A 25,615-nucleotide genomic window follows, 5' to 3' on the forward strand; every position below is an offset into this window, starting at 1 on the left:
AGAAGAAAATTAACAACAGGGAACGATTCCTTTTGTCATAAATTTGTGAAACTGAAATATCTAGATCTAGGAAAGGACTTTATTACCGTTTATATTTGAATTATTTAAAGTAACGTCCTTTGGGTAAATTTCGGCAGTATATTTAGAAAAATTCTTGATTATTCAACAAAAAGATATCATCAAGATAGCGGTAAGTGTAACAGTTGTTGAATTTATCCGTTAAATACAACTTAAACCGGTCTTTACTGAGGTTGGTCATAAACTGTGATTCATAACAGTACAAGAACAAGTCTGATATTAAAGGGGCACAATTGGTGCCCATAGGAATACCTACAACCTGTCGATAGACCTAATTGCCGAAACGAACATACATGTAAATGTTATCAAGGAGAAAATTAACAGCTTTAATCATCTCATCACACCTCGGTAAGTATATCTAGCATATTTACCTTTCTCATTAGAGAAAAATGCTTTAAATGATTTACAACAAATATATTTGCAATCAGATTTATCAAACGACCATTTAATCAAATAGGAAAGCTTTTGTTTTCTAAGATTGTATGGAAGTGTAGTGTAAAGAGTTTAAAAGCCAAAACTGCCAACAGAATCAGAAGGACTATCAAAACCATGTAATTCATCTAAAACATCCTAAGAATTTTTTACACTCCAAAAATAGTTAATTCCACTATTTTCATGTTTTATTAACAAAAGTTAATGATAATTTCTTTGATAGTAGTTAAGGAATTAGTTAATTGACATAATTTTGCAATAAATGGGAGATAACATTTACATGACTACATTAATCATGAGCTTAAAAATTTTATAAAAAGGAAAATAAATGGAAGGAAACTTGTATTGCAAATAAAATCGAACAAAATCATTTTATTTATTTATAATTCATTTGAACATTGACAGAACATGAACTTTTGCACATTTTGTTTTGTCGCGGCCAGTTCCTACCCAAAGTTGACTTTTAAAATCTATCGCAACACTACAAGGCAATGATATTCCAAAAATACTAAGTGTTTTATAGAGTAAAATGTCACCTTGATTATTCAAAAAGTGCAGGGCGTCATTATATGTATCGGTAACAACCAGATATCCTTGAGGAGACAATGCAAAATCATTCGGACAAAACGCGTATTTAGAAAATGCGTGTCCATTATAGATCCATTGGACATTTCCAGGAAAATCTAAGGTAATTATTCTTCCATTATCTTCGTCTTCAGTATCAATAACATGTATATTCAAGTTGCTAGCAATAATTCTGGATGGCACGGTGAATAGCCTTTTTTGGTTTTCATCAAATTCATATATGTGCCTTGTTCTGCTATGAGAGTCTAAATGACGTACCTGTCTTTCGCTATATCTGTCTATCACGAATGGATTCGTTGTTTTCTCTCGAAGTCCAACAAAAACTTCGTTTTCATCCGTTATGAATATTCCTTTTGGAATCAATGGATTGAAATCAACAAACTGCTGTAATGATCCATCACTTACTAGTAGTTTTAAAAACGTATCGTTTGATTCCGATAAGATCACTTTCCCGGAGCTTTGTGCAATTATAGAAGAAACTTTAATTTCTTGCAATGCGTTGATTTCCTTACACTTTTTCACCATTGTAACTTGTTTTAGAACTTTATCTGCAGCACAGCCAATCAGTAAAGTTTGATCGTTAATAGGACATATAGGGTTAGTATACAAAACATCCGTGTCATACGATTTAATTTTTGATAATTCAATTTCCTCACTTATATAGCTCCTATTGACCAAACTGCCAAAAATTTTTGAAATGCACTCTTCTGACAGATTTCCATCAGAGAATTGCGGCACTTGATTTGTTGGTAAAATAAAGGTTCTTTCTAACGTGAGATCACTTTGAAGAAGCTGTTTTTCCTGTTTGGTGATTGTTTCGTTCAACTTCATCCACGGTTTATTTAACTCCTGTAACATTTTATTAGCATACCTCTCAATTTCATCTTCTAATGCATTTTTGCGTTCCGTTATTGCTTTTCTGTTTTTTTCATAACTTGCACATTCTGATTCGCGCATATCATACAAATATTGCAAAGTTGTATACTTCCAATCATTTACATTAACAATTTTATCTGACATTTTACTTTTCACAACCTTGTAAGTTGTCACCGAGTGTAACATTAAACTACAATCTTCCGTGTCAATTCAAAATCTCGTATATATATGTAAGTATTGGGCTTATTTATCGGTAAAGATTATGGCAAGCCGTTTTAATATTTATTCAATTCCAAGATATCTTTTATAGTCAATCCGATATCTTACCAAATATATTAGATATCGTATATTCGTCATGAGATATCTTATTTGATTTGAAGTTCAAAAAATATATCTTATTTATTTTATAATATCTTTCTATATTTCGTCCTGAACAAGCATCAAATATTTGCCACTGGACGTCAAACAATCATCAATCAATAAAAACTTGATAAGATATCATGTTAACTTTATAAGAGATCTTATTAACTTTATAAGATATCTTATTAACTTTATAAGATATCTTATTAACTTTATAAGATATCTTATTAACTTTATAAGATATCTTATTAACTTTATAAGATATCTAATTAACTAAATAAGATATCTTATATAACTTATAAGATATCTTATATATATTTTTAAAGATATATTTTAAACAAAAACTTTATGAGATGTCTTGTATAATTTATAAGATATCTTTAAAATTATATAAGATATCTGATTGATTTATCAGATATCCTAATTAGTTCATAAGTTTAGTTTATAAGATATTTTTTTTAGGTTTTTAAGATATTTTTTACCGTTTACAAGATGTCTTATTAAATAATTAAGATATCTTTATAATGTTTACAACTAAATAAGACATCTTATAACCTAAATAATATGAATGATAAACCTAATAAGATATCTTTATAAACTGTTTAATAAGATATCTTGTTTAATTTATAAGATATACTAATTTATAAGATATCGTATTTACTTTATAAGATATATTTTTAACTTTCTAAGATATCTGAAAAATGGAATATATATTAAAACGGCCTTCCATAGAAGATTAATTAAATTTCAATGAACTTAGTTCATAATATGAATTGCGAGATAATGCCAAGACTGTTAAAAACGGTTCAAAATAGACCTACACATGTAATATAATATGAATCATCATATGAAAGACCTTTAAATTCTCCCTCTCCATGCTCGTCCGAATTTAAAGTATTTCTTTGCTAAATTCCTTAGTATGAACAGAGACATTTAATAAATGTTTATGTATGTCTCTGGTATGAATAAGATAAAACTCTAATATAGATTTGGTTGCTTGCAGTAACTTTTTTCCTTTCTCTTGCAAACAATGTTTTATCAATAACATAATAATCCAATATCATAAATAACAGTATTCAAATTGATAAGTGTCATACAAAATATTGTCTAAGATTATATTAAATGAACTTACGCCCCATTTCTATTGTTATACTTCATAGTTTCTATTTCCGAAACAAGTGTAAATTGAAAAGATATTTATTTGAATAACAATGAATTCTGATCACAGGGTGTGACCAGACGGGTTTCTGAAAACCCCTGCTTCTACATCCCGAAAGATTCATAACAATAGAAATTGTTTTTTTTTTCAATAGCATGAACAGCAATGATTACTTTTCGAGGTCCGTCAATTTAAAAAGTACCCACTCGTATCGATACGTTGACGTTTATGTATCTGCAGATATATCAAAACACAACATTTGATAAAGAGTTTTGGGTCAATGACGCGTATTAAAAATCTTTATTTCATGGGAACCTAAAATTTGTTTCTAGATTAGAGATGGTGGTGTTTTTGGTAGTTTGTGAAAATGGTGGTACTATCATTAACCCGCATTTAATTCTTGTATGTTAATTCAAACAACTTGAAGTGTTTTTCGTCTTGAAATAATGGACTTGATATTTGGGACCAAATAAGTCACCTACCGCACCAACCCCTAGGCCTGGTCTCCTTTTAGTAGTTTCATGCCAATTATATGGAATTTCCTTTTCCCGATAAAAATTTGATTTCGCTTCATTACTTAAAAGTGCATAACCTTATATCTAGGAATGTATCCTTTTGAAAACTCAAATTTATTACCTTAAAATTGTTCTCTATTCTGTGAGGCTCAAAATAAGATGCACTGGATTCGGTTTTGTTCCAGATGCAATAATTGGACTTGGGGCATTTATTTGTTACACCAATCATTGCCACGAATTTTGGAAGTGCAGCACGTATATATTTTCAACGATATATCACTCAAGAATAGTACATTTGTAAAACATATGAAATTGCAGCAAAACAATTCGCAACTCTGGTCCGGAAATGTTAGTGAGGCATTTAAAAATATACCGGATTCAAATTCATCAGTTGTCCCAAAGTTTCCTAGTTTGATCTGAGTTATTCCCTAAAAAGAATACACTCAGTTCTACTCACAATCGTGGTGATGTTATTTAAGTATATCCCCAGATACGTATGCGTCAACGTATCTGATACGATTGGATACGTTTTATATTGACCGACCTCTATCAGTGTTCACTACAAATTTTCTCAAGACATTTAAAAAAAAACTATATTTCAGGAAATCTTAGTAGTGAAAAAAATATTTGGCATCTATTTTGAATTTAAAAAAAACATTTAACTACTCCTTTGGTTGGAGCTAAAATTTTAATCCCATATGGCAATTTCTTAAAGAACAAACTTGTAAAGAACTTTATTTGCATTATGAACACAGGACACTTTTAATTTGCAAAACACTCATTTGCAAATCCGCCGCCGCCTCTCCTTATAGCTACAGTGTCATGTATATAACCAAAATGTGCAGAATTACATGGGATTCAATAAATTCATTGCTTTTCTGCTGTTATTATTAAATATATTTTGCAATTTGATTTAGAAAAACATGGGATTTTGAATATCCCATGGGATAGGGCAAAATCCCATGGGATTGGCCATTATCCCATAGGATTTTGGTTAAATCCCATGGGATTTTTTTTGGGTCCCATGGGATAATTAAAGTCCCATGGGATATTTGTTGTCCCATGGGACAAAAAAATCCCATGGGACTATAATTATCCTATGGAATTTTTAATATCCCATGGGATGATTGATTTCCTTTAAACATCAATGAATTTAAGTACAGTGTTTTTTTGTGTTTTAGTTATCAGTTTCCTAGTATTGTTTCTAAGGTTAATGAATCTTTTTAGTTGAATATCTTTTTTTCCTTGGATATGTTAATGCAATATACTGTTCTATAACTGTTCAAAACTAAACATTTAAACAACAAAGCAGATAATGTAAGTGTCAATATATGTTTATTTATGAATTCTAGAATACTTTTTTGAAACACAATTATTTCACATTTGAAACAAATGAAAACATTTAAACTCTATTATTAGGCTTAACATAGCTATTTACATAAATCTATTTTTTTCAGGATATCCCTCCACCCAAAAAATTAATAGTTTCTTATCATCCAGCATTGTGTGATCGTAGTGTATAGTCCAACTTTTGGCCATTCAGCACAGAACATTGTCATGATTATGGTTTCAATATCTATTGGTATTTAATAGAACTTCAATTCATTGACTGATGAAAATAATAACTGATCTGACTTTTGTCTTTGAATTTATTCTGGTCTTGTTTCTGTATTTTCTCCCTTTTTTCTAAGTGATGCATTTCAATCCTTCTGAAAAAAAAACCAAAAAAAATCCTAAGTTATGGATAATAAAAAAAATTTGCATACATGTAGCAAGAACATATCATTTTCAACAAAAATAGCTATCCGGTATGGATTTTGCTGATTGTTGAAGGTCGTCCAGTGTCAACTGTTGCTAACCTCCTACATCATTTGGTTTCTGATAGAGATTTGTCAAATTAGCAATTATACCACATCTTCTTATTTTAATATTATATAACAATTAATTTATGTATTCTTCTCTATAACATTTGGGTATTTTTCCCATTTCCACTGAACTAGTACACAATTTTATTTAGGGGCCAGCTGAGGACCACCTCCGGGTGTGGGATTTTCTCGCTGCGTTGAAGACCCATTGGTGGCCTTCAGCTGTTATCTTCTCTTTGGTCGGGTTGTTGTCTCTTTGAAATATTCCCCATTTCCATTCTCAATTTTATCAATGTTAAAACTTTAGGCAATTACAATAACATTCCATTTTTCACAAGAATTTGCAATACATACAAAACGCTAAACAACAGAAACAGCAATACTTTAAGCTTCGGTAATAGTTCAACTTCTGCATGTTCTGTTTTATTTCAATGAGAAAATACCTTGAACTCTTTGGATGTTAGAACATTGAGACAAAAAAAATATATATATTGTTTTTTTTTTATTTTTGTGTTGTTCGGTTGCTGTCTCATTTTTATATATGTTTATACATTCATCCTAAATATTTTTATTTAATATTTATTATTTATAGTAAAAATTGAATATTTTTGATTTTGAGAATCTTAAAACATTATTATTCTATCAAATGACTTACTTCCAAATTCGCAAAACACCAATGTGTCAGATATGAATTTTAATACATGTATAAACATGATTAACAAGCAGTTGTCAGGATTTCATTCAAAAATTCCACTATTATCAAACATTGACAAAAACTCCATACTCAGCGACAGTACAGGACACCATGCCCGGCGAACACTAGCATGTGTCAATGTTTAGTGAATTATGTAATCAGGCTCAAAATCTAAGTTTGGCATTGAATTTAAAAGTTCACCACATAATGACCATGTGCACGAAAATTCAATTTCATTGTAAGCTATTTTCCTTAACCTAAAAACTTTAACCTAAGAATGTACTATATTTCACATTATGACATTTCTATGTTCAGTGATCCATAAAAACAGTTATGTGGTGTATAATGTTTAAAAAAATACATCATATGAACATAAGTACTAAATTTAAAGTATATAAATGTAAAGCCACAATTGATTAACTGAAGTTCATGGTGAACTGTGACCAAAAACTTTAAACGGATACAATTCAGAGAAAGGACTGGATAGATGGATGCACAAAAACTATCAAAACAGGGCATAAAACTTACCGCACAAGATGAGTTTCGCTTATCCTTCAGAAGCAGGAAAATTGAAGTGTTTCTTTTCCTTCTCTGCCCTCCATAATATAAACTTCAAATGCATTCATGCAAGATATGAAAATCAAGTAGGACCTTGTACCTCAGCATATCCACATTTTGACTTTTGAACCTTGCTGGTAACCTAAACATAAAAAAATGATAAACACATAATTCTAAATTAACCTTATTTTTTTAATAAGGAATGGATCCTTTGTCTTTTGTTGGGGCAAGTTTTTTTGTTGGTTTTTCCAACTTTAATCAAAGTAATGATGTACTGCTAACTCATATGAACTCAAGATCTGATGGCCTGCGAAAACATGGCAAAAAATTGACGTCATACTAACATTAAGATCTTGTCAAATATATAGCATGGATACCTCTTAATTTTGAAACCCACATGTCTATTGCATGAGTGTATGCGTTTGTACATTCAAATTGATTTTCCGCCGAGTTTAAAAATCAAAGCGCTAGTGCCATTATCCCCTGAATTCATTATGTCAATCTTTAACATGTTTAATTAGCATGATTAATGTAACAGTTTCACAGCTCCATGTGTACACTTTGAGAATCTTACCTACTGTATATTCAGAAATTATTGCGAGGTTTTTATTAATGCGAATAATGCAACTGAGAGCTGTATTGCATTCTTATATCTAATACATTCATATGTATGCAGATTTTTCTGAAATCACAATAATCAATCTCACTTGTTTGTCCATTATTCAAAATAAGCAATAATATATGTACACAAAAATTTACAGTATTAAGGCTTTTTTTAAATTCTTAACAGTTGCCCAAATTATAAACGTCAGACTGTTAATTTCTTGTTTGATATATTTTACATTTGTCATTTCAAGGCCTTTTATAGCTAGATAGATGGTATGGCTTTTGCTCATTGTTGACAGTCGTACCGTTACCTATACCTAACTTGTGTGCATCATTTGGCCTCTGGTTAGGATAGGCCTATTGAAGATGGTCAAACTGGAAATTTGCCGGATTATGAGTATTTATCCAAAAATGTAGAAGAAAAATATTCATAACTAAAACCAAAATTATGTTGAAATTAAAGACGTAAATTGTCTGTTAAATGTTAATTGTTATTTCATTTTGATTAGAGAGGTACTGGTAACCTGACGAAATTTATAATCATGACCTTTTGACCTATAGGAGTTACCATACTGGAGTTTGAATCATGGTCCGTTCGCCCTGATTCACAATCACCCTTAATTACTTGTTAGCCCTAATATCTGTTTGCCCTGGGTCCATTCGGCCTGATTTTAAATTTGATTTTGGTATCTTAATGTACCATATTTATTTTTGAATAGAGTATGGTTAAGTTTGTAGAACTTTTGCTGATTATTTATGTTGTATTGATACGTAACCAGATAAATATACAATATATGTACGTTGTCGGAAAATATAAAATTTATTTGTATGAGTTTTAGAAACAGGACGAAAAGCGAGGCTCGCCGATCTTTTCTCCTGTTTCGTAGCGAGTACAAATAAATTATATATTTTCCGACAATGTACATATATTGATTTTATCCTGAAATTTACATCCAATACTTGAAACTTTAGTTGTTAAAATATAAATCATTGTCTCTAATTTTTCAAAGAATTCGACATAGTTTAAACGCGGACCGCGAAGAGGACCCCAAAATGAACTGGTTCGCAAAAAGAAATATTCACATTACCACTTGCTCAACATGGAAGCGGGGTAACAGGAGACTTTATTTGTACAAGTAAAAATTTATTTGTGTACCTGTTATTTGTACAATAGTTAGCTGGTTGCAGGATAATTTAAATTATTATCCTTTGATTTACACTGTCATGACTGTAGAATACTGGTATAAAGTATTTAATATAAAACAACTGGAGACCATTTTAACTGCATGTATCTATCTTTATTGATAACAATTTCTTGATTTTTTCTCATTCAGGGGCAGATCAAGCCATTTTCAAAATAAGGGGGGCTCAACCCAGGATATAGGGGGTTCCAACCATATGTCCCCATTCAAATCCATTGATCGTCCAAAAAAAGGGGGGGGTCCCAATCCTGGATCCTCGCCCCCCCCCCCCCCCCCCTCCCTCTGGATCCTCCAATGTCATTTATATCACCTTGATATATATAAATTTTATTTTTGTCACTTAGGAATAGTTCAAATTCCTCAATAATTCTGGTCAGTCAATCAAAAATATATGAATATAAATTTATTTAACCTATGTACCATTAATATCAATATATTTCATTTTTTATAAAAGAAGGGCAAACGTTTTCTATGGGCGAGGAGACCCGATACCCTGGAGTCGGTTTCAAAAAAAAACTTACGACTTAGATGGATAGTTAGACATGTAAGACATGAACAATTCAGGAGTGGGTTTCACAAAAAAAATTACAATTAAGATTGATCGTAAGTCATGAACAATTCAGTATACTTATGATAAATCTTAGTTATAAGTTTTTTTAGTGAAACCGACTCCAGTATACTTAGTCGTTTTGTGAAATCGACTCCCAAGACTATATTTATTCATCTTTTGGATAATTTGTTGATTTTTTCTGAATATGTGCCATTTCAAATAAAATGTGTATTTAAAAAAAACTTTACACTAGAAAAGTGAGGGATAGTTACTGATTTGGGAAACTATTTCAAATTGGTGGGTTTTCATCACCTTCGTTGTATAGCGGAAATAACGATTTAGACAAAAAGAGAAAAAGATCATGTCTGTGGTTGATAACAGTGTGTGTGAATTAATTTTCTATGTCTTGTTTAATATTTTTCCAATATTGCGTACTGACGTCGACTCAAGTGTTTTAACTTACAGTGTACTACTGGAGGTGCTGTTTACAAGTGCGATCGAGGAATGCAGGGGAAGGAAACTTATCATTTATGTTAACTTTTAATACCAAAATGAGCAGTGTCGAGGAGGTTACCGACAGCCCTCGAGAACATTAAATACACTTTAACATTACTAGTACATTAATTAATATTTTACTATGCAGTCAGTATCCCAGATTAAAAACGTATCGATGCAAAAGGCTTAGTGGTTTATGACGGACTACTAATACATGCACTTTGCCCGTTATTTTCTATTCTGTAATTCCCGATCCACGCCCTCTTGTGTGGTTTTAAGCTTGCGGCAATTTTTCCCATAAAAGCTTTCGGCAGTTTATTTTATCGTTTTATTGTCTCTGTGACTGTAAATACATTTTTGTCACAAAAAAAAAAACCCTACTTATTTTTTTAAGAAGTACTCACCAGTGGCGAATCCAGAAATTTTCATAAGGGGGGGGGGGGGGGGAGGGGGCACTGACTGTCATGAAGAGTTGGCACGCTCCAGTGATTCCCTACATAATCAACCATTTTTTCCCCACAAAAAAGGGGCGGGTCCCCTGTTCCTCCCCTCAATCCGCCTATAACCCCTCCCACCTCGTATCCGATTGAATTCAGATTCAAGATATCTCTGACGTTATTAAGTAAGTCACATTTGCTTATATTAGGCTTTTGAATTCTGGCGGATAGTTGTTTCATTACCAATCATACCACATCTCCTTATTTCTCCTATAAGAAAGCTTTATTTAGATTTGGTGTATTGGTGAATGTGTTTCGTGTAGAAAAATTTTATAATACAGCACAAGAGATGCAGATTATATCAAACTTATAAGTCGAAGACATAGTGACAACGCCATGGAAAAAACTTAAAAACGACCAAAATGACGTACAACAGTCTGTAAAACACAACTATATCATACAAAACGCTTACACTTAAAACACATATGACACTCCCAGACAGTCAAATAAAAAATGAAAAATAATTAATTTATAAAGATTTGCAACTATGCCTATAGCTATATTTTCTTATCATCTAACATTAAACATCGGTTTCTTGTATTATGTGATAAGTCTTTTTTCATGCAAACCCAGTTTCATGAATACTAAACGACCGATACTCCTACCTTACGATTAAAAGTCAGGGCTGATATGCATAAAACTATACTTAAGTTTATATTTGTTCCGAACGGACGGATTTTTCTGTCCTACGATAAATTAGTACTACTATTGGATTTCTTAACTTTTGTAATATAAAAAAAAATATATATATAAAAAAGTTGAAATTAAAAGTTAAATAAAAAATTGCAAAGTTTATAAAACAAAAGAAAAAATGTAATTATCTTCAAACAACCTCACTGAAAGACTTTTTCAATGGACTTACGTATATGTTTTTTTTTTTAATTTTATTTAAATTAATAATTTTTTTCGAAAATATTTTTAGTGTTGCAATAGGTAATGGATACAGATACTTAACTTCATCAAGGATTTGTATAGTTCTTGACTACATTTAACAGGAGAAACTTTGTGTAATGTCATCAGTAGAAATCTGTATTACACATAGACAGGATGTTCCCTAGAAAATTAAGGTATTTCTAATAAGTTATACACACCCTAGGGTACACGCACTTTTGAAATGGAAAATTACTGCATGCTTTATCTGTAATCAGCCATGCAACAAATCAGTTGACTGACCATGTCATTACAGTTTAAAAAGTTTTTCCTTAGATTAAAATGGAATATTCATTTTAATATTAAAGTTTTTAACTTCAAAGAATCTTCTTTGATATGATTATGAAGTAAAAGAATTTAACAATTTAAAATTGCATTATTCCAAAGATTAAGTTACAATTATATTTATCTATTCTGGGACTAATAGATAAATGCATTAATCCCAGATCTATATAATTGTAAATCAAAATGATTTACAGAAATACTGGGAAATAATATAAATGTTTCAGTTAAATACACAGATAAATACACATTGATTGTTTGATGATACCAGAGTGGAATTTCTAAATGCATCGCTGTGACCAGAGAAAAATATACTGCTGTGACCAATGTAAAAATTAATGTATAATTATTCAATTTACCAAATTACCAATTTACCAAAATTTGGTATGCAACTTTTATAAAGGGTCTCATCAAGGACCAATTTACCAATTTACCAATTTACCAAAAAATGGTATGCAACTTTTATAAAGGGTCTCATCAAGGATTTCTAAACAAATCCTTGGTCTCATGAAATGGATCTCACCCAGACATAAGACATAAGATCAGAGACATATAATGTATTATATGTCTCTGATAAGATCTATACATTTACGGATCATAGTCTATAATTTCTTGAGAAAAAAAATTAGGAAGGAAGTCAGAGGGAAGTGAAACAAACAATTAGCTTTTGTTGAAAATTAGTGGGAAAAAAATAAAATACGACAAAAAGTTGTTGATTACATGGTCTTAAAAAAATAAATATTTATCTAATAAAGATGGAAACAAGTTCTTTTTCTTAAGAAAAAAAATCAATGCCCCCCCTTTTTTTAGCCACAGCGACACACACACACACACTCACATACAGATGAATGGTGGGGCTCAAGTAGGGTCACAAGCTTGACGGTCACATTTAAAATCTTCCTCAGGTCGCTAAGTCCCATAAAGCAATTTTGACTGGCATTATTTTTTAATCAAATTAAATTTTTACAAGTCAGGTTGCGAAGTGTCAGGTCGGCTTTGACCATGTTGACAACGGTCCTGTAGCTTTAGTCTTATGTCGAGATAGAGCTTGTTACATTGGCGAAGTGTGCTAAACCGAATTTTATACTTATATTTTACGCTCACTATCGATAACTACAGAATCGGAGACGGTAAGGGTTTACAGTATTCGAGCTACTGACAATCTGAACAAATTTTATTCTATCTTCAAGTTGACTCGCTATTATTTTTTCATTTGACTTAACATTAAACTTGATTCAGGTAGGTAAGGGTTATTTTCGTATAACGTGCCTGCCATTTTTATTTCACATGTTTGTGTGCTCGAAGCTCATTATTCACCGTGTTTCTAGCAAGATGGTGTAAATAACGTGATTTTCAAGCTGTTTTAAAATATTGTTTTCCCGTTCATTGTGAAGTGGCCATTTTATTTCTCTTTCGTCCGTGCACACACACCCCTTTAACGACCCTCTTTTTTTTATCAACTTACACAAACACGAACCGCGTAGTCCTATATAATAATATATTTATAAGACTTCGTTGGTTCCTCGCTTCACGCCGCTTGTAAGTATGGTACTCTGTCCAACAATTCTAGTGGTGCCGTGATTAGCAAATCAAATATCTTGTAGCAGTAAAATACACAAATGTATACCTTAATTCAGGAGCACAGGTCTGTCTTTAAGTCCTTGTGATATATACAGCTAATTAACAGTAAATAACTGCGAGATTAATATGCAAGTTTGATAATTGACCCAACTCGGCTAATATTGATGTACCTGTAATTCAGATTTATATTTATTTGTGAGACCACCGACACTAAATTAATTATATTTGATCATATTTACTAAAGAAAGGGGTTCTCCGTTAATGGGGAGATCTTATCTGATCTGATCAATTTATCGGTTCCATTCCCCTATCACGACTATCACCAGTGATCAATTTGCAGTTGTTAAAAGCTTCTAAAAAAGGTATACGGTTGACTATCATTTTGGATGATTACACATGTCGACTCGTTACCCCGAACTACTTGCAAACAGACAATAGTTCAGTTCACTGATTTAAATTGAATAGGAGTTCGGTTAAACCACTCTCCCCCAAAAAAATAAGAATTAAGGTACATCTTTTAGCAAACGCATTTACGTCTGGATACAATTACGAACGATTTCAAATGTTTGCCCTTTGAAATCATATTTATATATGACAATTAATAAATGTTTCTGTAAATAAAAACCCTACTAAAATGCCCTTGTTTTCATGATAAAATAATTCTTGTGCACTTGGAAAGTGTTGATGACGACAAAATCATTCGGAAAATATTAAAAGAACGACACTCTCGGCTGAAAATTATATAAAAAAACATAAAGGTAAGTGCATATTGCCTTCTTTTGTTAATATGTAGAAAGAAAAATATCTTTTGATTCTGTTAATATGCGTGATGCCTTTTATCTTGCCCAAAATTAACGTTTTGTGGACTCTTGTGACCATAATCATTGTCAAAAGAAAATACGGTATCTTTATTGAAAAGTCCCGAGAACTCTGAAAGTAATGTTGAACTATATAAAAAAAATTATAGATGAATGCTAGGTTCACCAACCAAATGGAGAAACTAAGTCGGATTAAGACTAAGATGACGACCATTCCATTTGATATTTGGAGGCAGTGAAGGGGGATTGGGTCGGGTGGAAGTGATCTTGATCTTGAAGGATTTTTTTGTGGATTGGCTATTAATTTTCAACTTGCTACCAGAGACCAAGGATTTGTATATATGAAGACAAATACTTGCAGAGACGTATATATATAGTCCAAATAATTATGACGCCTTACAGCGACGTCAAAGCAAAAAAGTATAATAGCCTTTCAAGACGTCATAATTATTTGGATTAAGACGTATAGGCACTACGCATGCTTTTTTTCCAAAAATTATTTCACTATTGTACATCTGTCTATCCTATTTTATGCAAGGTTATTTATGTTCAACTCTTACGAGGCCAGGTGATACATTAAACAAAAGCTTTTCCCTCCTTTTATTCAACCAGAAAATCAAAAGGTTGTCCCCTTACACCTACATGACTAAAATATATGGAAATGTGGTATCATTGCCAATGTGACAGCTGTTCAGCAGAGACTAAAGACGTAGAAGTTAACATTAGGTCACCGTACAGACTTCAACAATGAACTAAAAGCCCTAATACTGCATAATAAGCTATAAAAGGCCAAAATAGATAGACAATATCTGACTTAGGGTTCAGAATGTTGAAAAAAAATCAACTGTCCATTTGCATCAAAACTGGCAGCTGACTCGTAGGAGTTGTTGCCTTAAATACAGATTTTTACCAATTTTGTTTTCTTTATATTTTTTGAATTTGCCTTTTTTATCTTGAAAACTGTTATATTTCATGTACTTAAAGAGAAACTTAAATCTTTTTAAAAAGTTATTGCTTTTCAATGATGATTTTGATCCAGTTTTTGCAAAAACTTGGAAACTTTAAATCTTGGGTATACTCCTTATATACTGCCTTGTATCGTGGTAGCGTGTTCGCCTCGAGTGCAGAAGTCGTTGAATCGAACTCCGGCTGGGTAAAACCAAACACTTTAAAATTGGTATTTGCTGATTTTCCCCTAAGCATGCGGTATTATTAAGGAGTAAGAGCAAGTACTGGTTTGCTCAGAGTCAGAATAATGTGTCCAGCTTAGGTGACATGTCTCCCTGCAGACTGTTACCTTGCGAACAAGTGTGAGATATAAAATAGTCCTGATAGAAAGTGTCTGGTCGGACAAATATAACTAGTATAAAAAGTCCATGGTTACAGCATTTACTAGTATATTTAGTCCAATGTCAGTAATTTATGTCCCCAGACTAATTTTCCAAGGAATTTATGTCCATGACATCAATATTCCTAGGTAAAAATGTCCATGTCCTTTATTTTACTAGAACAATGTATAATAAAAGAAACTATTTACATATTATAAACAATGGAATTTTTAATTCTTATGTTTTAATGTTGTTGAACAGTTGTGCATTAAGCTTTTGATAAATGTATGTGCCAATACTAACTTTCCTAGAAATTCATGTCCAAGGCATTAATATTCCTAGGTAAAATAGTCCATGTCCTTTATCTATACTAGGACAATGTGTAATAAAAGAAATCATTTACATGTAAACAATGAAATTTTGAATTTCTTTTGTTTTAATGTTGTTTAACAGTTGTGCATCTAAAATCTTTTAATAAAATTTATGTGTCCAGACTAATTTTCCTATTTCTGTCGCAGAAAGCTCGACATAGGGATAGTGATCCGGCGGCGGCAGCGGCGTTAACTATCTTCTTAAAAGCTTAATATTTCAGAAGGTAGAAGACCTGGATCCTTCATACTTTGTATATAGATGCCTTATGTTATGAAGTTTCCGTCTGTCATATGTTCATTGTCTTTGACCTCATTTTCATGGTTCAGTGACTACTTGGAAAAAAAGTTAAGATTTTTAGTATTCTTAATTTCTCTCTTATACATTGTAATGAGTAATAGGATAACTATATTTGGTATGTGCGTATTTTGCAAGGTCCTTATGCTCGTCAGACAGTTTTCACTTGGCTTGACCTCATTTCATGGATCAGTGAACAAGATTAAGCTTTCGTGGTCAAGTCCATATCTCAGATACTATAACCAATAGGTTTACTATATTTGGTGTATGGAATGATTGTAAGGTGTGCATGTGCAAATGGCAAGTGTCATCTGACCTTGACCTCATATTCATGGTTCAGTGGTTATAGTTAAGTTTTTGTGTTTTGATTTGTTTTTCTAATACTGTATGCAACAGGTCAACTATATTTGGTGTATGAAAATATTTTAGGATGTACATGTTAGTCTGGCATCTTTTATTTGACCTTGACCTCATTTTTACGGTTCATTGCTCAATGTTATTTTTTTGTTTTTTGGTCAGTTTTTCTAATTTCTTATTTTCCAATGAGCAATAGGTCAACTACATTTGGTGTATGTGTCTGACTGGCAAGTTTCATCTTACCTTGACTTTATTTTCATAGTACATTTGACAATGTTTAGTTTTTGTAGTTTGGTCTTATTCTCAGATACTGTAAGCAATAAGGCCACTATATTTGGTGAATGGAATGATTGTAAGGTGCACATGTCTGTCTGGCATGTTTTATATGACCTTGACCTCATTTTCATTGTTCATTGGTCAATGATAAGTTTTCATGGTTTTGTCAGTTTATCATATACTTTAAGCAATAGGTAAATTATATTTGGTGGATGTAACGATTGTAAGGTGTGCATGTCTGTCTGGCAGATTCATTTAACCATGACCGCATTTCATGGTTCTTTGGTCAATGCTAAGTTTTCTTGGTTTTGTCATTTTATCTGATATTATAAGCATAGGTCTACTTTTTGGTGTATGGAATGACTGCAAGGTGGCATATAAAAATAAGAAGATGTCTGTCTGCCAAGGTTAATATTACTGTGACCTCATTTTCATAGAACACCGATAATATTAAACAGCAAAAATGATGACCAAGACAAGATAAACAAATGATCCAAAATTGTAAGTTGCCTACTAAAAGTAGTTATTGTCATTAAATGATAATTTTTACCCTTTAATGTGTAGGGCAAGAACAATAGAAGATAAAGGGAAACTATAAACAAAAGAAATTATCAACAAAACAAGATTTACAGAAGCCAACAAGACCTAAATGGTAAGTCCACTTCTATAAAAGTTATTGCCCTTGAATAATGATTATTATGAAAATAAGATGTGGAAATGAGAGAACTATCCACCAGAGTTCAATTAAGTGGATGTAAGCAATACAATTACTTATTAGATGCCAATGATGACCTGTAAATAATGTGAAAACCCATATCCTATACATGCTATAGTCATCTATAAAAGGCACCACATACAAAATTTGAAACAATTCAAACTTCAAATAAAACAGGCTAATTTATAACAAAACAATTTCTGAAAAACAAATATAACAGACATGAACCAACATCAACCACTGAACTATGTACAGGCTCCTGATTTTGGACAGGTAGAATATGGCCGGGCTGATATAAAAATAAAATGCGGTATGATTGCCAATGAGACTTTTCTCCACTAGAGACCAAATGACAAAGAAATTAACAGTTCACTTTACAGCCTTCGACAATGAACAAAACCTTTACCGTATAGTAATATATAAAAGGCCATTAAATAACAAATGTTAAACAATTCAAAGGCGAAAGCTAAGTGCCTGAATTTTGCACAAAACAATAAACAAAAAACAAATATGATATATAGCAACAATTGACAACCACTGCATTACAGGCCCCCGACTTGGGACAGACACAAAGTGTGGCATTGTTTAACATGTTTGCTGGCGCCAAATCCTCTTCTAATTAAGGACAGTGGTGTAAAGGTCAGTTCAATATAAAAACTATAAAAATCAGTTGAAAAGGGCTGTTTTCTGCTCTTTGGTCAGATTGTTGTCTCTTTGATACATTCCCATTTCCATTCTCAATTTTGTTAACTCAATAGAATGCAATAAAGCAGAAAAAAAGCTACCAAAAACACAGACTGGACGTGGCTGGAAATGTATTCTTTCCCTATAACAAAAAAGACTCAACGTACAGATCTGTTAGTACTCACAGTTACTGACAGCTAATTCAAAGCCAATAACAATTAATTAAAAAACATATTGTGAGCACTCAACCCACCCCTAACCTGGTTCACTGGTTTTAATAACAGCACAATATTTGAGCAAACTGTAAACATTTGTTGCAATTGGCTCAACTCAAAAGATTGCAACAAGGAACAAAAACAACTGATATAAAAACCATAGACACAAAGCACTGAAATAAGGGTACTCACAATTAATATTCTAATGAAAGTTTATCAAAGTGTTCACAAACATGATAAAATAGCCTTTTTTATTGCTGTCTTCATTTATAATTTTTGAGTTTTGTGTATTTGTAGGTCAGACATCTTGGTTTTCATGATCATCAACAGGTCAATACTGAAGAGAAAACTTAAAGTTGCTATTTTTCTACATTGTGTGCTTTTTTTATTAATGTGAAATGGAATGTGTATTTTCCTACAAAAGAAATAGGAAATTTCAACATAATGACTATAAACAAAAAAGAGTCCTATCATAGATGCATAAGAACATAATCGTGTAAATGCAACAAAATAAATATCAATTGAAAGAAGGGACAAATGAAGAAAAAAATTAGCATTTTGTTGTTGAAATGAACTTGCTTTGTCCACTCATTTTCATCGCTCCATCCAATAAAGATGTACGGAGGAATATCAAAAATGTTTTCTCTAAAAATTATCGGAATAATAATAGTGGATGAAATAATTTATTTACTTGACTCTTATATAGTGGACTGAATAATTGTACACAGCAAGCTGAAACGAGAAAACTAAAACTTAACATGAAAAGTGTTTATTTTATTAAATTTGCAAATATGAACATAATATTATGAACACCACAAATGGTATAAAATTCAAATTGTTTGCATATTCATGTATTGCAATGAAACTATAACAAAGAAAACTATACCTCACGAAAGAGTAAACTATAAACTGTGCTTTGTCAATTTATTTCAGTTCTATTTTTCATAAGAAAATAAACAAGACAAAAATTTCAAAATAATATTTTTTTTCTTTTATTTAGACATGTCATCATTTTCTTTCAGCTAAAGGATTTTATTTGATTGAATTCAAATAGAATCCTTCAAACTTTTATATTATAGTGACTAGCATTTCTAATAATACATTAACTATTTTATACATAACAGACCCAAAATAATCCCATGGGATTTTGCCCTGTTGCATGGGATATTGAAAATCCCATGTTTTTCTAAATCAAATTGCTAAATGTATTTAATAATAACAGCAGAAAAGCAATTTATTGAATCCCATGTAATTCTGCCCATTTTGGTTATATACATGACACTGTAGCTCTAAGGAGAGGCGGCGGCGGATTTGCAAATGAGTATTTTGCAAATTAAAAGTGTCCAGTGTTTATACATTACTCATTAGACAACATATAGTATCCATTTGGACTTAACCATTGTAGCGCCGATCGGAATTGTTCTGAACTTTTGTTCAATGAAAATAGAATGTAAATGAATGTTTTATTTAATTATATTAATATCCAAGTTTCAATGTTGTGTAAAATAGCAATTAATTTAATGTATGTGCAAAATATACCTGAATACAATAAAAAATTTTAGACTGTCATATAAACTTTTCTTGTGAACGTAAGATTTCAAACTGAAAATCTGTCAAGACTCTTTTTAGCATCTTAAGTTTAAAATTACTACACGATTACATAGTCACTATTTCTGGTCAACATGTAAACAGACAACGAAAACGTTTGAGGACAAATTAACGAAGTATATATATTAATATCTGGGAAGGTAATTAATTGCATGTTAAACACATAAAAACATTTAAAAACATCGTTATCAAATGAATTTCTACGCAAAACATCTGGGCCGACATGATGAAATGGGACATGAATGTCATATTCGCGAAAAATATATTGCGGGAATTATAAAACAGAATTAAGCGGAATAATTGTTCATTATGAAAATAATTAATTCTAACTTTGCAAAACAATCATCACTTGCTATAATAAATATTAATGTTTAAGTTGTTGAAGCCAAACGATGGAACTGAGTCTGAGTTTGCGGTAATTGTGGTGGCTGGTTTGGACACAATAGGACCGCTGCTGAAGATGGCTTGTTTTGCCACAGTATGTGTCACTTTTATATTTTCCACAATCCTTTCTCCTGACAGACATTATGAACTTAGAAACTGAGAGTATGTCACCATCAGTAAGAGAACGTAAATTTTCTATAGAATGCGATTCTGCTTCAGCGTTCAACGATGCACATAAGCGCAATGAACTGTACATGTTTTTTTCCAATTTGCTTTTTCATTGTATTGACCGGTATGTACGGTTTTGATTGGGCGTCAACTTCGTTGTTTGTTTTCTACGGGCCTGAACCTAGTATCCACCTCATTTTTTCTGAAAAAACAAGTTTAATATTGAAAATTATTTTGTTCAATTAAATGCAGTTTATCTGATGTTTAGGCACGGACCCAGGACAAGTGTCACGAAACGAACTGTTTTTTTTTTCTATAAATTTTAGCCCACTATATGAAAAAGAACGAATATGGGGCAATAGCACGAAGACATCACCAAATCACCAAATGCAACACACAAAAAGAAATCGCGCGAGAGCTCACCACATGAACTATGTATATTTTAGGGAAAACATGTTTTTTTATTCTTAACCTCATTTCAGGTTGGTAAATGTGTGTGTTTAATCTGTTCAAGGATGTAGGATGGCTAGTGAGTGACCCCCCCCCCCCCCCCCTGTTCAAAGTCCTGCATCTGCCATTGAAATGTGATAGATAATTTGTTCTTCAAGTGAGTTATCAGTATTAATACTGTGTAATGTTTGTAAAATTTTAATTTAATGCAGAGGCGGATTTAGGGGGACAAGGGGCCCGCCCCTTATGGAACTTGTCATATATGGTAAATGTAAAGACCTTTTACGAATCTCACTCCAATTTCACATTTTTCGAAGTCCCCCCCCCCCCCCCCCCCCCTTTTCAAAGTCCTGAAATCGCCATTTAGATGCAATAGATAATTTGTTCTTCAAGTGATTTATCAATGTTTATACTGTGTAATGTTTGTAAAACATACCTTCTCAACTAATTCCCACATATTACGCCAGGGAACGACCACATATCCAGAAATCAACGCCACTTTGCTTATTTGAATATTATACTAAAGAAATCGGATACGGGTCACGGAAATTATATTGAAATGACAAGGAATTTTGAAAAAAAATGTCTGTTTTACCTTTAATTTAAGTGATAGACAGGTTGCCGGGACAGAAAATAAATATACACAACAATATACACCATTTAAACGAAACATAATGACTGTCGTTGCAAAAATCATGGTTCCTGAGCTATTTTAAAAATCGAAGCGAGAGGCTTTTAACATTGCAGTATAAAATACAGGCTAAAATGGCTGAAATGTCAAATTTGCAAACTTCGTGTTGAAAATTGGCTAACAAGGTCATTACAAAAACAGGTTGCCGGGATGAAACTTGAAACTTGAATGTCCAAAGAATAAGCAAGTCCAAACCTTGTATGTGTAGTCGTTGAACTCTAGGTTCCCACGTAAAGTTAAAATGCCCCTATTTCAAGAAGAATAAAATCACGAAAACACGAAAAATTCACTAAATTCGCGTTCATTGTTTTGATTTTGACCGCCTGACAACTTTACGGAAATATCAGAGTGATTATAAACAAGGACTCTGTGACGGGCAACTTATAATTTCCGTGTTTTAAAGATTTAAATGATGTCAAGCCAGTCCAGTTCAAACTATTATCACGTGGTACAATGCTCATTTACATATAATGAATATTAATTAGCAAAAGTACTACTAATTTCTGGCTATGCATCCATATAACACTAAGCGCGTTTGTGTAAAAGGAGGGTAAACGATAGATTCACAAAATATTTTGATCAAGGAGAAGGAAAAATAATTTTCTGTACACTGCTTGTAATTTGCAGTCACAGACCTCGTTTTTTCGTTTTAACAAAATCAAAATGATTTAATATTGGTTTTGTATGGAAAGACTTAATTTTTCTTTATGAATATCCAAAATATCAAATAACTAGATGTGTCGGAACGATACGAATGCCCCTGCCCGCAAAAGAAAGAGTTCAGACAAATTCCGGAAAGGTGTTATTTTCACGACATTTTCAAAGTCCAAAGCCCGTAATTTCGGCAAAAACCAGCGAATAGAAACAAAAAGTTTACCTGATCTGTACCTCATCATGGTAGATTCACACATACCAACAATCAGCTTAATATCTGAGGGCGTTTAGAAAAAAACACCAGAAAACATAGTGGGTCACGGGTATTGTTTTCTTGAAAAGTCAATAAAATACAAATTTTGCTCTCTATTTCAACATGAATGACATTTCATTGCAGATTAATTATGAAAGTGATTTCTTAAAAAACTGCACTAACGAAGTGTACAATCCCCGAGGCAATTTCCATAGGAAACGGGCAAAAAAAAATCATCAGTACTGTTATTTGTCTAATTATTATAAATGAAATGAAAGCAGAGTAGAATTATAAAAACATTTAAAGATGAAATTTGAATGTTTATTATTTTTTATACAATGGTACATATATAGAACAAAAAACACCCCCAAAAATTGAAAAGATGGCAAAGGTGTAAGTTAAAAAATATTTAACCTAATTTGTATAAGAGACCTTAAATTCAACGGGTTTTTTAAGCAACAGTGACTCTTGATATGTTGAAACGATCTATTGATGATTTCATTATAATTTCCTTATCAAAAGTCAAACAATTTTAGAAAAGCTGATTTATATAACAATGTGTGCTTTTCAAAATGAAGGAATAATACATAAATCAGTATTAACTTTTACCTGCAGCGGAAGAAAACTCCATTTTTAAAAACATTATCCTTTTTTGTTATCACAAAACAATCTCATTGCTATTTCATTTCATCTGTTGAAATGACAATTAAATATAATTTGCATCCCTTTTACTAACCTTGTTAACAATTTAGGTAAACTCATATTAAGGTTTGATTATTATAATAGGAAAGGCTTGTTTTGTAATGTCACTCGAAGGTGTGAATATGTTCAAAATTGGTCAGATAATACTCGGTCATATTTTATGAACATTTAAAGCCCTCAGCTACGCCTCTGCCTTTGAAAATTTATAAAACATGACCAAGTATCATCTAACCAAAATATAGGGGTCAATTGAACTCTTTTAAATCCCTTCATTAATTGGTCACGGAATCATATAGGCGAACAATAGAAATGCAGTTGTCGCTAGTTTAAAATAAATCTAGTAAGACATGTTTTAAAACGTTGTACAGAAATGGATACCATAACTATATAGAAATCGACGATAGAAAATGCATTTTTTTGCACTAAAGATTCAATACAAATTCGCTATCCCTGAACATGCTAAATTCAAGAATCGGGGTAAACCAGAAATCAGTTATAATGCATGAATTCAACGATTATACATCTATAAAAGATGCATAAGATCAGCCTTTTTGAAACTTTTCATTGTTATGTCGAATTTATGTAGCGTATTAACATATTATTTACTGTTAAGCATACCTTTAGAAACACATTCTTCTAAGCGCAAATCTTCATATTCATCTTGAAGTAAAAGTTGAAATAGACCGATGTCAAATGCAGACTCTTTAACAGCTACGTTTTCTGCAAGTTAAAAAAAATCGTGATTCTAGTGAGTTAAAGAATGTACATCATGTTGGGGATTTCTGGTAACAATAATCCAGAGCTCCAGATAAGATTTTACTAGTATAGGGTGTTTACTCCTCATTTTTTATGTAATGAGTGAAATAGTTTTTTTCTTTTGCATCATCAGTTCAAGTATACCCCCCAGGCAAAGATTGAATTGGGTTTTTTTCACTCCAATATTCCTTAATGTATTGGGGTTTTTTCATCATGGTTTTAAAATTGAGACATTTACTCTGTTTGGGTAAAATTGATTCATTGTCATGTGTATGATTCATCATTATTATAGTTCTGTGAATGTGTTAAAACAATTTAACATCGATTCATGGACAGTTTTATTTTTACCCAATTTATAGTGACATAAACCAAAATATTGTCCATGTAAGCAGCAAAACAGTCACTATAAATATATGATCATGATGATGGATGGTTATTTAATGGCCACACGGAGTTATTGCTTTCTCCACGAGTGAATTAATAATATAGTTGACATTTCTCTATTCTGCAGAATATGTGTCAGTTTTGAGATAAAATTTAATAAACTACGTTTTTGGCACAAGAGGTATAAAAAAAAATTTATGAACTGGTGCCGATTGTTTATCGGGATAAAATTTTTTAGCAAGGGACAAACGATTTAAAGATTCCTTCAAGGACCCAGTTCTGCCATTTGTAACTTTTCGACCCTTATCCCTTCACTTACATTTACGTTAATGTAAGTGAATGAGAATGCCCGACTAGTTACGATTGCTACTCTATTTTGAGAACGAAAGAAGATTTCTTTAAACTGGTACGATATTTTAAGAACGAAAGTAGATTTCTTTAAATTACAAAAATAGATTTATAAATTACGCAAAAATAATTCAGTATTTAGGGTAAATAACGCACTTGACAGCGACTAATAGGGTTGGGAATGCATAGTTTTAATAAATAATTGGGTTCTCCTTTGCATAAATTTGGTTTTTAAACGCTGAGAAGGACAATTGAATTGGGTTTTCTGTTGTTATAATTGCGTTAGTACGCAAATACGCAGCTTATCTGGAGCTCTGCAATAGTTTATTGACTAATCAAAGATTCAATGATAAGCAGAAACATATAATACATCATATAAACACAAGTTTAGCTTTTCAAAAAAAGAGCTTCGATTTTCTTTGTAATTTGAATACTTATTACTTTCTGGGAATTAAAAAAGATACCAATGGTATTAATAGCTTCCATGTTACTGGCAAACCACCGTCGTTGGTGGATCCGGGGACAGGCGATGCCAACGCCCCCTCCCCTTTTAACAAGAAAAATGCGAAGATGCTGATGACTTATATCAATATAAATTAGATACAGAAGTTACATTTAAATGTCATTCTGCAAAATACTGATAATTATTACGGAGATCTATTGATTTAGTACCATTCTTTTTTAAATATGAAAGTACAACGCGATCGGCTTTAAATTTTCTACAAAATGTCCATTATGTTTAGAATTGAAATAACAGAATGGTATGTAGGAGCGGATCCAGTCGTATTTGAAAGGGGTGTTTCAACATGAAAGTCGTTACTAAAAAGGGGGAGTTTCCCATAAAAATGCAATAGCTGCCCTAAAAAGGGCGGGTTCTTACATATGTAATCTGT

At 31.9% G+C, this 25,615-nt stretch overlaps 1 protein-coding gene across 1 annotated transcript; it reads right to left on the reverse strand.

Moving 5' to 3' along the window:
• Positions 1–867: 867 nt before the first annotated feature.
• On the reverse strand, positions 868–2,149 carry LOC127722049 (uncharacterized). Its single transcript, XM_052228899.1, has one exon. It carries the CDS (start codon positions 2,113–2,115, stop codon positions 898–900), a length of 1,218 nt encoding a protein of 405 aa, XP_052084859.1. The 5' UTR covers positions 2,116–2,149; the 3' UTR covers positions 868–897.
• Positions 2,150–25,615: the final 23,466 nt, after the last annotated feature.

This window comes from Mytilus californianus, unplaced genomic scaffold (genome assembly GCF_021869535.1).
Source record: "Mytilus californianus isolate M0D057914Y unplaced genomic scaffold, xbMytCali1.0.p SCAF_1, whole genome shotgun sequence".
Taxonomy (NCBI): Eukaryota; Metazoa; Mollusca; class Bivalvia; order Mytilida; family Mytilidae; genus Mytilus; species Mytilus californianus.

Excerpts from the sequence above, each read along its gene's own strand:
- LOC127722049 (XM_052228899.1), bottom strand. The coding sequence starts at position 2,115 with ATGTCAGATAAAATTGTTAATGTAAATGATTGGAAGTATACAACTTTG.